This window comes from Chiloscyllium plagiosum, unplaced genomic scaffold, assembly GCF_037043375.1.
Source record: "Chiloscyllium plagiosum isolate Xiang-an unplaced genomic scaffold, Cpla_swu_hap1 HiC_scaffold_3, whole genome shotgun sequence".
Lineage (NCBI taxonomy): Eukaryota > Metazoa > Chordata > Chondrichthyes > Orectolobiformes > Hemiscylliidae > Chiloscyllium > Chiloscyllium plagiosum.
The window spans coordinates 121,249,312-121,264,639 of NW_028270141.1; the positions used below are offsets into that span (position 1 = coordinate 121,249,312).

At 40.8% G+C, this 15,328-nt stretch overlaps 1 protein-coding gene across 5 annotated transcripts in view; it reads left to right on the forward strand.

Annotated features, from left to right (window-relative positions):
• fig4a (FIG4 phosphoinositide 5-phosphatase a) overlaps positions 1-15,328 on the forward strand; it is a 106,772-nt gene that overhangs the window by 32,338 nt on the left and 59,106 nt on the right. For all 5 annotated transcript variants that reach the window (XM_043687117.2, XM_043687118.2, XM_087983072.1 and 2 more), the window contains exons 9-12: positions 3,969-4,069; positions 4,195-4,357; positions 5,588-5,685; positions 8,366-8,499. In XM_043687117.2, coding sequence (XP_043543052.1) covers positions 3,969-4,069; positions 4,195-4,357; positions 5,588-5,685; positions 8,366-8,499 — 496 coding nt within the window. The remainder of the gene's footprint in view (positions 1-3,968; positions 4,070-4,194; positions 4,358-5,587; positions 5,686-8,365; positions 8,500-15,328) is intronic.

Below are 15,328 nucleotides of genomic sequence, written 5' to 3' on the forward strand. Positions count from 1 at the left end.
ACTACCTTAATCAATGAAGTGCCTTGCATATTGGGAAAATAATTTGAAATTATTTTGACCGGGAACTTCAGAATTGAAACAGTAGACTTCATTTAAGTACTAACCAAGTCGGATCTGTACTGTTAGTTCAATCTCCACTTGACTCTGCTGGGACTGGTGTTTTTGCAGCTTACAAAATTAGGGAAGTAGAAGGGGTTTCAAATTAAATATTGAGGGCTAACGAGTAAATCGGGAAGATGTGGTAAATCCAAGAGGCTGAGGGGTAACCTTAAAATTTATAAAATTATAAGGGGCATGGATAGGGTAAATAGACAAATCTTTTCCCTGGGGTGAGGGTGTCCGAACTAGAGGGCCTAAGTTTAGGGTGATAGAGGAATGATTTAAAAGGGTCCTCAGGCAACTTTTTCACACAGAGGGTGGTGTGTGTATGGCATGGGCTGCCAGAGAAAGTGGTGAAGGCTGATATAATTACAACATTTAAAAGGCATCTGGATAGGTATATGAACAGGAAGGGTTTAGAGGTATATGGGCCAAGTGCTGGCAAATGGGACTAGATTAATTTAGGATATTTCGTGGGCACAGACGAGTTGGACCCAAGGGTCTGTTTCTGTGCTGTACATCTCTGACTCTGTAATTGAGAATGCAATATAAATGGATTGCAGATGAATTGAGCAGATATCTTGCATCAGTCTTCACTACTAGGGAGTATGCAGGTAATATCTCAGCAACCTCTATAAATTAGGAAATGAAAGGGAGGAAGGTACTTGGGAAAATTAAAATCGTCAAAGAAGTGAGAGTGAGTAAATTGGTGGTATACCGATAATATTATCGGTGCTACCTCCCTCTCCACCAGAATTGGAAATGTTTTTTGATTTTGCTTCCAATATCCACCCTACTCTCCCACCACCTGGTACATCTCTGACTCTTCCTTTCCTTTCCTTGACATCTTTGTTTCCAGTTTTGGGGATAAGCTGGCCACTATTATCCACTATAATCCCATTGACTTCCACAGTTACCTGGATTATACTTCCTCAGACCCTGCTTCCTGTAAAGACTCTTCCATTCTCCCAGTTCCTCCGCCTCTGTTGTATTTGTTCTGATGATGCCAACTTTGACAAGGGAGCCTCTGAAATGTCCATTTTCTTCCTTAACCAAGGATTCCCCACATTGTTGTTGACAGGGCTCTCAGCTAGGTCCAACCCATCTCCCACACTTGAGCCCTCACCCACACTCTCTCTTCACCCACAACAGCGTAGGGTGCCCCTCATCCTTACCTACCATCCCACCAGCATCCACATCCAGAGGATTATTTAGACTCCAGTTTCATCACCTCCAGCGAGATGCCACCATCAGATACACCTTCCTCTTACCTCCCTTGTCAGCCTTCCACTGGGATCGTTCCCTTTAGCACACACTGGTCCATTCTTCCTTCACTCCCAACAGGCCCCAAAAGCCTCACGGCACCTTTAGCTGCAACCACACAAGGTGTAACACCTGTCCATTTACTTCCTCCCTCCTCCATATCCAAGGGCCCAAACACACCTCCTGGGTGAAGCAGCACTTTACCTGCAATTCACAAAATTTATTCTACTGCATTCACTGCTCACAATATCGTTTTCTCTACATTGTGAAAACAAAACATAGACTGGGTGACTGCTTTGCAGAACACTTGCAGTAAGTTCACAAAAAAGACCCTGAATTTTCAGTTGCCTGCCATTTCAACAAGCTACTCCGTTCCCTGGCCAGTGTCTCTGTCTCAGGTTTGCTGCAATATTCCAGTGAAGCTCAGCCGAAGCTGGAAGAACAGCATCTTGTTTTATGCTTGGGGAACCTGCAGCCTTCCGGACTCGATATAATTTTGAGTTAAGTAACTTAGGGCTTGAGCTCTCCCATATCCTTACCCCAATCTCTGCACACCAGGCCTTGTTTATACATAGTGTGCTATTTCACACAATCCATTGTTCACCACTAACAATGCCCATTAGCCAGATCTTTATTCACTACTTCATCTGTCCAACTGTTCTTCTCTCTCTTTAGGCTCTATTCCCACTTTTCTTTTTACTCCTTATCCCCATCCCCCACCCTGTCTTCTGCATATAAACTGACATTTTCCTAGGTACCATCAATTCTGAGGAAGGGTCGCTTGCCTCAGAATATTACCTCTGAATTCTGTCCACATGCTGCCAGACCTGCTGAATTTTTCCAGCAATTTCTATTTTTGTCTCTGATTTATAGCATCTGCAGTTCTTTTGGTTCTTAAATTGTTAGGAGATCTGGGCTGGCAATTGCTTGAGTCCTAATTCATTTTAGGATCTTAAAAGGAAAGTAAGATATTTTGATATATTAATTTTAATTTTCCCAAACTCTTCAAATTCAAGGACAGTCCATTAGATTGGAAGATAGTCAACCTTTATTCAATATGGAGGAAAACAGAAAGCCGTAAAATAAAAGCCAGTTAGTTTAACATTGTGCGAAAAATGCTAGGTGTAAAAAGCTATGATTTAACAAATCAAAGTAGAGCCCTTAGTTATATGTAAAATAATTTTGCATCATCATATTTTATCAACATGGATTTGTAAATGGGAAGTCATATTTATCGATTCTTTTGAAGTTCTTTGAGGCAGTAACATGCTGTGGATAAAGGAGACAAATATTTCCCACACTAATGACTGAAAGAGAAAATTTCCTGTCAGTTCCATCTTAAATGGGAGATCCTAATTTTTGAACTGCCTCCCCTAGTTTGTGATTGCCCCAGAATGGAAAACAACTGCCAAAACTGTCAAGTTCCCTCAGGATCATCTATGTTCAAATAAAATCACTTTCTCATTCTTCTTCGTCCCAATGGATTCTGGCCCAACCTGCTCAAAATTTCCTCCTAAGACAACACGGACATCCCAGGAATGAGTCGGATGAATCTTCTCCGAACTGCTCTTAAAACCGTACTATTCCTCCTTGGGTAAGGAGACTAAAATTGTATTCCAGATACTGTCTAAGGCCTTGGAAAACTGCAGCAACGCTTTTGCACTCTTCTCCTCAATTGTCCTTGCAATGCATGCTCACATCCCACTTGCTATGTCTGCATTTTATTTTGATGTACCAGGGCACCCAGATCTCTAAATTACAGAGTTTTGCAATTTCCCTCCATGCAAATAAGGTGTTGTTTTTCTATTCGTCTTGCCAAAATAAACAGACTCACATTTTTTCACTTTTTTATGCTGGTTCACTAAATAAATCTCTTTTTAGACTCCTTATGACCTCTTGACAACTTACTATCCTACCTATTTACTTACTATCCTATCCTATTTGTGTCATCAGTAAATTTAGCTCCATATATTAGATGCCTTCACTAAGTTATTAATATAGATTTTAAATATTGAGGCCCCAGCACTGATTTGAGCTCCCCATCATTTATCCCAAATCGCTGCTTCCTCTTGGTTAACAAATCCTCTATCTATGCTTACCCCTTATACCATAGCTCTTATTTTATGCTGTAACTTTTGATGTGGACCTTATGGAAATTGAGGTACACCACATCGACATGTTCCCCTTTACCCACCTTGCCTGCTCATTTCTCAGAGAATTCTAATAAATTAGTCAAATGCAATTTTCTTCCACAAACCATGTTGATTGCTTTTGGTCCCACTTTAACTTCGGATATTTGTCGGATGATGAAACTCAGAATGAAAATTGAAAGTACTACCAAAATCCTCACCGTAACAATATCAGATACCTTACTATACTTGAGATCACTTAAAATTTTTGTGATTCATTCTCCACATCCCTGTCTGAGAAATGCATTACTGCCTTTCAAAATTAGCTTAATTTATTCTACAGTGTTTACAGAATTCTCATTTGGATCATGTTTATTATTAGCTAGGCAACTTTGACCTGTATTTCATTATATAGTTCATGTAAAGTAAACCATGCTGAAATGTTTTCTCCTGAGCTTTCTTTAACTTCACTGTCAGAATTGCTGATCTATGGCAGACCAGTTTACGTTACTTTGATAGCCAGAAGATCCTGTAGGTTTGCTGGAACACGTTTCCTGAAAAGAGGTGCAAATTGTGAGGTATATCTATACAAATTGCAAAAACCTTGTTCAAACTAGAGTGTGGCCCATATGCCATGACAAACTAAAATATTTAATGTTGTATTAATGATGTGAAACCTTGTTGATATTTTTCCCTTTCCCAGGGAGATGTGGCAAATGAAGTAGAGACTGAACAGATAATTCATGATGCTTCTGTGATGTCCTTTTCTGCTGGAAGTTACTCCTCTTATGTACAGGTTCGAGGTTCTGTTCCACTCTATTGGTCTCAGGACATTTCCACAATGATGCCCAAACCACCCATTACATGTAAGTATCGGAGAATCTGATAAATGTCTCACTTAGTTAAACCAAACATTTTAGCTTTTATCATCTTAAATTTGTTGTCAGACATGAGAGATGCTAGCTAATTGTATTTATTGCCTGCATTTAATTGCACTAATTGTGAATTTCGTAAACAGTTGTAATTTCTGTGCTGATAGCACAATTTTGCCGTGTTGAAAATTCAACAATATAAACTTGAGTTCCACCAGATTTAAGTCTATAGTCTTTCTGATTCACAAACACAATGACTTTTATACTTTTTCTTATGTGCAATTTATGCTGTGGGACCAGCATGCTGTGAATATTTGTAACATTTAGGGAATAGACAACTGTAAGAGTTTGCTACATTTGATTCCTCCAATATATTAGTTACATTTAATTTTGCTACAATGGAAGGGTTTGTTGCAAGGTTTTCAATAAGTCACTCAAAAAACTTCAGGCTTAACTGAAGCTCAGTTCCTGGAACAGTCAGCTAGAAGTAAAGACAACATGTTCACCTGCTTTTTCTAAAGAGCACGTGCCGATGTGCATTTTTAAAAAAATCTTTATTTAAACTTTTTCTCTTCGCTAACATAGTCTTTCATGTATTTCTTTTTTATATTTAGATTTTTTTCACTCTTGCATGTAATTGAAGGATTTTGTGGCTGCTACACATGCTCTTAGGTGTCAACAAGTGTAACTTTAATTTAAAAATTGTGAACAATTGTGATCCTAGCATTGATCCCTGTGACACTCCACTGGTGACAGGTTGCCATTCTGAAAATGCCCCTTCTATCCCAAATTAGTCATCTAATAGCTGGCCAATTATCTACCTATGCTTCTATACTAATCCTGACTCCAGGGGATCTGATCTTATTAAGTAGCCTTACATGCAGTACTTTTGCAAATCTTCTAGATCTTACCTTGCTTTAAAAAGATTCATGAATCATCTGCCAACTTCCACATTGATTTTGTTTTTGGTGCATGCTGAATGAGGAAAGGTAATCAATATTGAAGATAAACATTTCCTATTCTTTTCAGTTCAAGCTCTTACCTGGCCATCTACTTGTTTATCTAATTTTTGATAAATCATTACTCATCATATTATTTTTACTACTCTACCTCCTTATCCAAAAGATTATATGAGCATTGCCTTGCTCGTGTATCTAACCATTTTTCAAGGGATGGTAACCTTAATTCAAATTTATTTTGGCATTTTATTCTGTTTCCTTATAGTGGACCAGGCAGACCCATTTGCTCATGTGGCAGCTCTTCACTTTGACCAAATGTTCCAAAGGTTTGGCTCCCCCATTATTATCTTGAATCTAGTCAAGGTGAGTTTCTCATTACTCTTTCAAGGTACCACGATGGAGTACATATTGGCGGTTGATTCTCCAATTTTCCTCTTTTTCTCATTTGCCAATTTTCATCCTCTTGTAGATAACTGTATTACAAAAGCATTCTGCAATTCTAGGAAGCAGCTACAATTGAGTATCAATAGGTTATTTGACCTCAATGACACCATCCCCATACATGGCATTCTGTAGGTGCTATCCAGAGTTTAATTTAGATAAATGTAAAGCGCTGCATTTTGGAAATCAGAGCAGGACTTATGCATTTAATGGTAAGGACCTGTGGAGTGTTGCTGAACAAAGAGTCCTTGGAGTGCAGATTCATAGTTCCTTGAAAGTGGAGTCACAGGTAGATAGGATAGTGAAGCAGGCATTTGATATGCTTTCCTTTACTGGTCAGAGCATTGAGTATAGGAGTTGGACGGTCATTTTGCAGCTATACAGGTCATTGGTTAAGCCACTTTTGGAATATTGTGTGCCATTCCCGTCTCCCTCCCTAGGAAGGCTGCTGTGAAACTTGCAAAGAGTTACAAGGATGTCACCAGAGTTGGAGTGTTTGGGAGAGGCTGAATATTCTGGGGTTGCTTTCTCTGGAGAGTCGAAGGCTGAGGCTTGACCTTATAGAGGTTTATAAAATGATGAGAGGCATTGATAGGGTAAATAGGCAAGATCTTTTCCCTGGCGTGGTGGACTCCAGAAGTAGAAGGCATAGTTTTAAGGTGAGAGATGAAAGATTTTCATGGGAATTAAGGGGCAACATTTTCATGCAAGGGGTGGTGTGTATATGGAATGAGCTGCCAAAGGAAGTGGTGGGGTTTGTTAACATTGTAACATTTAAAAGGCATCTAGATGTGTATATGAATAGGAGGGGTTTAGGGAGATATGGTCCAAATGCTGGTAAATGGGATTAGATTAATTTAGGATATCTGATCGGCATGGACAAGTTAGACCGAAGGATCTGTCTCCGAGCAGTACAGCTGTATGACTTTGTTTGGAAGTTTTTGTCATCTTATTGAGTTCATAGTTTTAACAAAGATAAGTGTTCAGTCACCTTTTTGACTGCAAGCTGTAGATGTTTTTCTCCTTAGCACCATTGTCACACACTGCTCTTTATTGTTCTTTAGTTAGTTAAGAAGGCTGATGTTGGGCAGAATTTCTTTAATTCAAATAATTCTTAGTGTCACTGAGCCTCTCATTCTCTCTCTCTCAATACTGCCAAAAGCAACATGTATTACAGCTCAGCAATATGCACTTGATTTGTTTTTAGGTTGCAAAACCCTCCAGGCCTTTCAATTAAAGAAGTCCCTTACATAATCATCTACAATTGTGGCTTGCATCTTAATTCTCTAAAGCCTGAAACACTATCTACAACAATTCACAAGAGTGTGATGGAACACTTTTCACTTGTATGAAGGAGTACAGCTCCAAAAAAAACAAAAACATGTTGATGCCACCTAGAACAAAGAGTTAACTTAACTGGCACTCTAACCACCACTATCCACTGTCCTTATTTTTAGACACTGACCTTCATCCTAGTATCTTTCACAAAGGGAAATATCCTTTAGCATCCATTTTTGTCAAGCTCCCTCGGAATCTGTTTATATTTCTGTAAGATCTTCTAATTAAATTCCAATGTATAAACCCTGCCCAACCTCTTCTCATAAAATAATCCCTCGCCCATCCCAGGTATCAATTGAGTGAACCTCCTTCAAGCTGATTTGTTAAGTAAGGAGACTAAAAATGTAGACTATGAAACTAAATAGATCTGAACTCAATCAATAATTGCAAAACATCTCTACTTTTATTTCTTTTGCAATTATAGGCTATATTCCACTTGCCTTCCTAATCACTTGCTGCGCTTGCACAGTAACTTTTCATGATTCACGTACCAGGATAGTCGGATTTCTTTGTAGCTCAAAGTTCTACAAGCTCTCCACATTTTAAATGTGTTGCTTTTCTGTTCTTCCTCCTGAAGTGGACACATTTTCCCACTTTAGATTACATCCATCTTTTTATTTTATTTTCTAACTTAATCTATCTACACCCCTTTCAGACTTATGTCTTCCTGACTGCTTACTTTCCTACCTACCATTGTATCATCAAATTAGCTACCATATATTTGATCCCTTCTCCAAGGTATTTATTATGTGACTCATTGCTATCATTACCACAGGAAAAGTATTATATAATTAATGTTTTGTGCAATTAAAATGGAGGAGAGCAATATTCATGGCTGTATTAAGAATTAATTGCAAATGTCAATGAAGACTGAATCAGGATTTTTGATTCATCATTAGCGAAAATGTTGGCATATTTATTCATTGGTTCAGTATTATTTCTCCCACCCTTTTATGGAATCATCAAGGTCTGATATGAGAGACACCAAGTTGTGTCAGTTGCTTATATGCTGTAAAATGCTATTTTGTGCGAAACAAAGAGTTCTGACTGACTTAAAAAAAAAGATTTTCTTAACTGCAGGTTTTTTTAACCAGAGAATTTAAACTTTTAAAATACTTTTACATGCAAGTAATTTAAAACTAAATAATTTTTTTAGAGTTTACATAAGGCACAGCTATTTTTGTAACCAACCTTAAATTTTAACATTTCAATATGAGGTAACAAGTCAAGTTTTGTAATTTTTAAAGCTACATCTTTTATTTAGAAACGCGAGAGAAGAAAGCATGAGAGGATTTTGAGTGAAGCGTTGTATTCTGCCATTGCATATTTGAACCAGTTTCTTCCACCAGAATATATCATTCAGTACATTGCATGGGACATGGCCAAATATACAAAAAGGTAAAATGCTTACTATAATTCTGATTAGATATAGTTTGAGTTCCTGATCAAAATGTTTTGTCAAATTTGTCTGAGAGAACTGTTTCTTGAACACTTTTTTCTTTCCGGAATAACTGGTTTTGTATAGTTACTAATGTGCAATTTAATTTACTATTACCTAATGCTTATTTATTGTTTTCAAATTGTTCTTCAAACTGTCATGATAGGGTTCATTGTGACGTAGTACCATTTTTTTTCTATTAATCCTGGATTTGAATTCTGTCAAGATGAATATAACTTCCTCCTTCTACTTTGAAAGCCCTACTTAGTACATTTTAGATGGGCAAAAGAATCATCGTTTATTGCTGCCTAAAACCTAATATGCTCTGTCTAATCCAGAGGGCCCTTTTACACCAGATGTCTCACTTTGCCACATTATGACATATAGCAGCACTATTAAGTCCCAAATTTTGTTTAAAAATTCAATTTTCCAGTCATACATGATTATTGAATAAAATATAACTTTATGTAGAGAGTAAGTGGCTCTCACTACAGCTGAAAGAAAACTAATCATAAATAGGCTGTCATTCAATAATACCTGTCTATTTTCCTTCCCGTCTATCCCCTCCACCCTCTTGTCCGACCTATAACAATTACCCACAACTTCATCTAGGTATTCCCCTAGTCCCAACCCCCTCCCATTTATCTCTCAGCTCTCGGTTCACCAGCCTCATTCCTGATGAAGGACTTATACCTGAAACGTTGAGTTTTCTGCTTCTCGGGTACTGCCTGACATGCTGTACTTTTCCAGCACCACACTCTCAACTCTGACCTCCAGTATCTGCGGTCCTGTCTTTCTCCTATACAATAATATTTGCACTGCCAGCTCTGTAATTTTAAATTGATCTCATATAATATGATGGAATTCATCTTGCTGAAGGTTATGACCTTCCTTTAGTTCTTTTGCTAGTAGCCTTTCAATAACTTATGAGGAGAAAGTGAGGTCTGCAGATGCTGGAGATCAAAGCTGAAAATGTGTTGCTGGAACAGCGCAGCAGGTCAGGCAGCATCCAGGGGACAGGAGAATCGACGTTTCGGGCATAAGCCCTTCTTCAGGAATGAGGAAAGTGTGTCCAGCAGGCTAAGATAAAAGGTAGGAAGGAGGGACTTGGGGGAGGGGCGTTGGAAATGTGATAGGTGGAAAGAGGTCAAGGTGAGGGTGATAGGTCAGACTGGGGTGGGGGCGGAGAGGTCAGGAAGAAGATTGCAGGTTAGGACGGTGGTGCTGAGTTTGATGGAGTTGACTGAGACAAGGTGGGGGGAGGGGAAATGAAGAAACTGGTGAAATCCGAGTTCATCCCTTGTGGTTGGAGGGTTCCTAGGCGGAAGATGAGGCGCTCTTCCTCCAACCGTCGTGTTGTGATCTGGCGATGGAGGAGTCCAAAGACCTGCATATCCTTGGTGGGGTGGGAGGGGGAGTTGAAGTTTTGAGCCACAGGGTGGTTGGGTTGGTTGGTCATGGTGTCCCAGAGGTGTTCTCTGAAACGCTCCGCAAGTAGGCGGCCTGTCTCCCAGGTATAGAGGAGGCCACATCGGGTGCAGAGGATGCAATAGATGATGTGTGTGGAGGTGCAGGTGAATTTGTGGCGGATATGGAAGTTTCCTTTGGGGCCTTGGAGGGAGGTGAAGGGGGGAGGTGTGGGCGCAAGTCTTGCACCTCCTGCGGTTGCAGGGGAAGGTGCCGGGAGTGGAGGTTGGGTTGGTGGGGGGTGTGGATCTGACAAGGGAGTCACGGAGGGAGTGGTCTTTACGGAATGCTGATAGGGGAGGGGAGGGAAATATATCGTTGGTGGGGTTCGTTTGGAGGTGGCGGAAATGACGGCGGATGATACGCTGTACATGGAGATTGGTGGGGTGGTAGGTGAGGACCAGTGGGGTTCTGTCCTGGTGGTGGTTGGAGGGGCGGGGCTCAAGGGCGGAGGAGCGGGAAGTGGAAGAGATGCGGTGGAGGGCATCGTCGACGACGTCGGGGGGGAAATTGCGGTCCTTGAAGAAGGAGGCCATCTGGGTTGTACGTTTTTGGAACTGGTCCTCCTGGGAGCGGATGCGGCGGAGACGAAGGAATTGGGAGAATGGAATGGCGTTTTTACAGGGGGCAGGGTGGGAGGAGGTGTAGTCCAGGTAGCTGTGGGAGTCGGTCGGTTTGTAGTAGATGTCCGGGTTGATTCCGTCGCCTGAGATAGAAATAGAAAGGTCTAGGAAGGGCAGGGAGGAATCTGAAACTGTCCAGGGACCTGATACTCATAGGTGTGGACATTGCTGAATTACTGAAATTCACATGCTATAGGTAGACCCACAATGCACTGAGGGAGGGAATCCCAGGAGTTTGACCTGGTGACAATAAAGGAATAGCAATATATTTCCAAGTCAGGATGATGAATGGTTTGGAGAGGAATTTGAAGATGGTCTTCCCATATATTTTCTGCCCTTTTAGATGGTAGCATCTTCCACACCTATGATTGTTATCTAATAATCTTTCTCAAATTTAGCAGTGCATCTTGTCACACACTTCTATTGAGCAGAAATGTTTGTAGTGGAAGGATTAGATGATTATGGAAGTGATGTCAATCAAACAGGTGACTTTGTCCTGGGTGGTATTGAGCTCCTTACTGCACTCATCCAGGAAAGTGGGAAATATTCTGTCACGTGTCTTGTAGATAAGGAGGAACTGTGGGGAGTCAGAATATGCATAACTTACTGCAGGATTCCTAGCCTCTGACCTGCGTTTGTGGCTGCAATATTTATATGGCTAATCTAGTTTGGTTTCTGGTCAGTGGTAATACTAGAATGTTGATAGTGGATTCACTGATGGCAAATCCCATTGAGTGTCAAGAGCTGATGGTCTCACAGAGATGGTTATTGCCTGGTATATGTGTAGTGCAAATGTTACTTGTCCATTTTCAGCCAAACCTGAGTATTGTCCAAGTCTTGGTGCTATTGGACATGGATTGTGTCGATATCTGAGGAACCATACATTCTGCTAAACTTTGTGCAATCATCAGCAAACATCCCCACTTCTGATCTTATGATGGAGGGTAAGTCGTTGATGCAAGTGATGGTTGGACCCAGGAATGCCTGCAGAGATGTCCTCTTCCTTTTTTCCAGGAATGATTCTAAACAGTGGAGTTTTTGCCTCTAAAAGGGGATGATGGCCAGTGGGTATTATCACGAGACTATTAATTCAGAGACCTAGGTAATGTCCTAGCAACCTGAGTTGAACTCCTGCCATGGCAGGTAGTAAAATTTAAACTCAATAACAAATCTGGAATTAAGAGTTTAATGATGACCATGAAATCATGTCAATTGTCGGCGAACCCCATCTGGTTCGCTAATGTTCTTAAGGGAAGGAAAATGCCATCCTTACCTGGTCTAGCCAATATGTGGCTGAATCAAAGTCTTATACAATTGTAAAATGACCTGCCAACTCTTGTACTCAGTACCCCATCTGTTGAAGGAAAGCATGCTGTATGCTGCCTTGACCACTCTACTGCCCTGCATTGCCACCTTCAGGGAACAATGGACCAGAACACCTAGATCTCTCTGTACATCGATTTTACCAGGACTTTTCCATTTAGTTCATTCTGGAATTGCATCTTCCAAAATGCATCACCTCGCATTTGGCCGGATTAAACTCCATCTGCTATTTCTCTGCCCAACTCTCCAATCTATCTATATTCTTTTGAGAACAGCTGAGAAAACAGCTTGGTTAGGGGTTGCTGGAATATTGTCAGAGTCCATAGCCTTTGTAGTATTCAATGCAGCCAACTGTTTCGTGATATCACATGGAGTGAATCAACTTGTCTGTATTCTTGCATCTGTGATCATGGGGACCACTAGAGGAAGCTGAGATGAATCATCCACTCAGCAATTCTGGCAAGATCATTGTGAATGTTTCAGCTTTATCTTTTGCACTAGTGTGCTGGGCTCTCCTGTTGTTAATAATTGGGATATTTATGGAACCACCCCCTCCAGTGAGTTGTTGTCCAATCATCCATCACTCACGATTGGATATGCCAAGACTGCAGAGCTTGATTTTATCTGCTGGTTGTGACATTGCTTAGTGCTCTCTATCACTTGCTGCTTGGCATGCAACTGATCGTATTTTATAGCTTCACCATATTGATTCCTCATTTTAGGTATGGTTGGTGCTGCTCTTGGCATTCCCTCTTGCACTTGTTGAACCAGGCTTGATCCCCAACTTGATATTAATGATAGAGTGGAGGCTAGCCAGGCTATAGATTTGCCATGGTCATGTATGTTTTTCCCATTTTGATTGTTTCCTCACCACTTCCAGCAGACTCCATCGAGTAGCAATGTCATTCAGAGCTCGACTAGTTTGGTTAGTAATGTTAGCTGGTAGTAGACATTGAAATCCCCCATACAGAGTGCATTCTGTGCCACTGTCACCCGCTGTGCTGTTCAAATGGAGGAATATCAATTCATCAGCTGAGGAAGGAGATGTGTGACGATCAGGAGATTTCCTTGCCCATGTTAGACCTGGTGTCTGGAGTCAATGTTGAGGACTTCCAGGGCAATACCCTCCCTCCTGTGTAGCGCTAAGCTGCCACATCCAATATGTCCTGCCAGTGAGAGAGAATCTAACCAGGAATTGTGATAGTGATAGTGTTGTCTGGAAAATTGTAAGATATGATTCTGTGAGTATGACTATGTCATGCTGTTGTTTGACTAGTCTGTGAGACAACTCTCCCAGTTTTGGCACTAGCCCCCAAAAGTTAAGAAAGAGGATTTTGCAGGGTCAACGTGGCTGCTTTTGCCATTGTCACATCCGCTACCTAGATGGATGTCACGTGATCTGTCCAGTTTCATCTTTTTTTAAAGACACTGTCTAGTGATTTTTTAATGATTGAATGATTTCCTCAGCCATTTTAGAGGGCAGTTAAGAGTCAACCATATTGCTGTGGATCTGGAGACACATGTAGGCCAGACCAGATAAGGATAGCAGTTTCCTTCTTGATAGGATATTGGTGGACCAGATGTTTTCTTTTCTGACAATCATCGATAGTCTTATGGTCACCATTAGGCTCTTAGTTCCAGATTTTTATTGAATTAATATTCCACCAAATTCTATGGTGGGATTTGAACATGGGTGCCCAGAACCTTCCTGAAGAAGGGCTCATGCCCGAAATGTCGATTCTCCTGTTCCTTGGATGCTGCCTGACCTGCTGTGCTTTTCCAGCAACACATTTTCAGCTCGTTTCTGCCCAGAACATTACTTGAATTAACAGTACAGTGATATTATTAACTTTGCTTCTTCCATTGCAGAAAGTTGAATTTGTTTTCAAACCAGATAATTGCAAAGAAGCAAAATTGGTAGAAAAATTATAGGGACGATGGGGAATGATGATTTTTCAACAAAAGTATGGTTAAAGTCTGAAATTCATTGTCTGGAAGGGTAAGAAGGGCAGAAACCCTCAACTCACTTAGGAGGTGTCTGGATCTGTCACTCAAGTTCTATAATCTACACAGCTGTGGACCTGATGCTGGAAAGTAGAGTTAGGCCAGGTGGTTCAATGAGCACATTCATGACCGGTCAAATAGCCTCTTTCTGTGTTATAAGCTTTCTAAGATGATGGTGATCTTGAAGACTTTTTAAAACTCCATAGATCTTTCCAAAGTAGATACATAGATTGGTCAGATGGAATTTAACATTTATAAGTATGAAGTGATATGTTTTGGAAGAAGATCACAGGTCTCCAGTCTGAAAAGCAACTCTCCATCACCACCCTCTGTTTTCTACCTTCGAGCCAGTTCTGTATCCAAATGTTCCTGTATTCAATGTGATCTAACCTTGCCATTCAGTCTACCATGAGGAGCATTGTTGAATGCCTTATTGAAGTCCATATGAATTGTATTCACTTGGTGTGCCACAAGGATGGCTGCTGGGTCCACTGTTTTTTGTCATTTATGTAAATGACTTGAATGTGAACATAGGAGGTATAGTTAGTAAGTTGGAGGTGTAGTGGACAGTGAAGAAGGTTACCTCACAGTTAACAGAATCTTGATCAGATCGGCCAATGGGCTGAGGAGTGGCAGATGGAGTTTAATGGCAACTTTTTCACACAGAGGGTGGTGAGTGCATGGAATGAGCTGTCAAAGGAAATGGTAGAAGCTGGGACATTTACAACATTTAAAGGCATCTCGATGGGTATATGAACAGGAAGGGTTTAGAGGGATATGGGCCAAGTGCTGGCAAATGGGGCTAGATTAATTAAAGATATCTGGTTGGCATGGATGAATTGGACCAGCAGATCTGTTTCCATGCTGTACATCTCTATGGCTCGAAATAACAAGACAGGGGAATATTCAATAAATGGCAGGTTGCTTGGAAGCTCAGAGGGATCTTGAGATGTTTATCCATAGATCCCTGAAAGCAGCAGGACAGGTTAATAAGGCTTTTAAGAAGCTAGAGAGGTTGCTAGCCTTTATCAGTGGTGGCTTGGGTTATTAGAGCAGGGAGGTCATTTTTGAAGCTGCACAGGAGTTTGGCTAGGCCACACTTGGAGTAACATATGCAGCTCTGGTCACCACACTATAGGAAGAATAGATTGCACTGGATAGAGTGTATAGGAGAATTACCTGGATGTTGCTTGAAATTGAGTAATTTAGCTCTGAAGAAAGACTGAATTAGTTCAGGTTATTTTCTTCAGCACATTGAAGGCTAAGGGGTGGAACGGATTGTATCATAGAATCACTACAGTGTGGAAACAGGCCATTTGGCCCAACAAGTCCACACAGACCCTCCAAAGAGTAACCCACCCAGACCCATTAT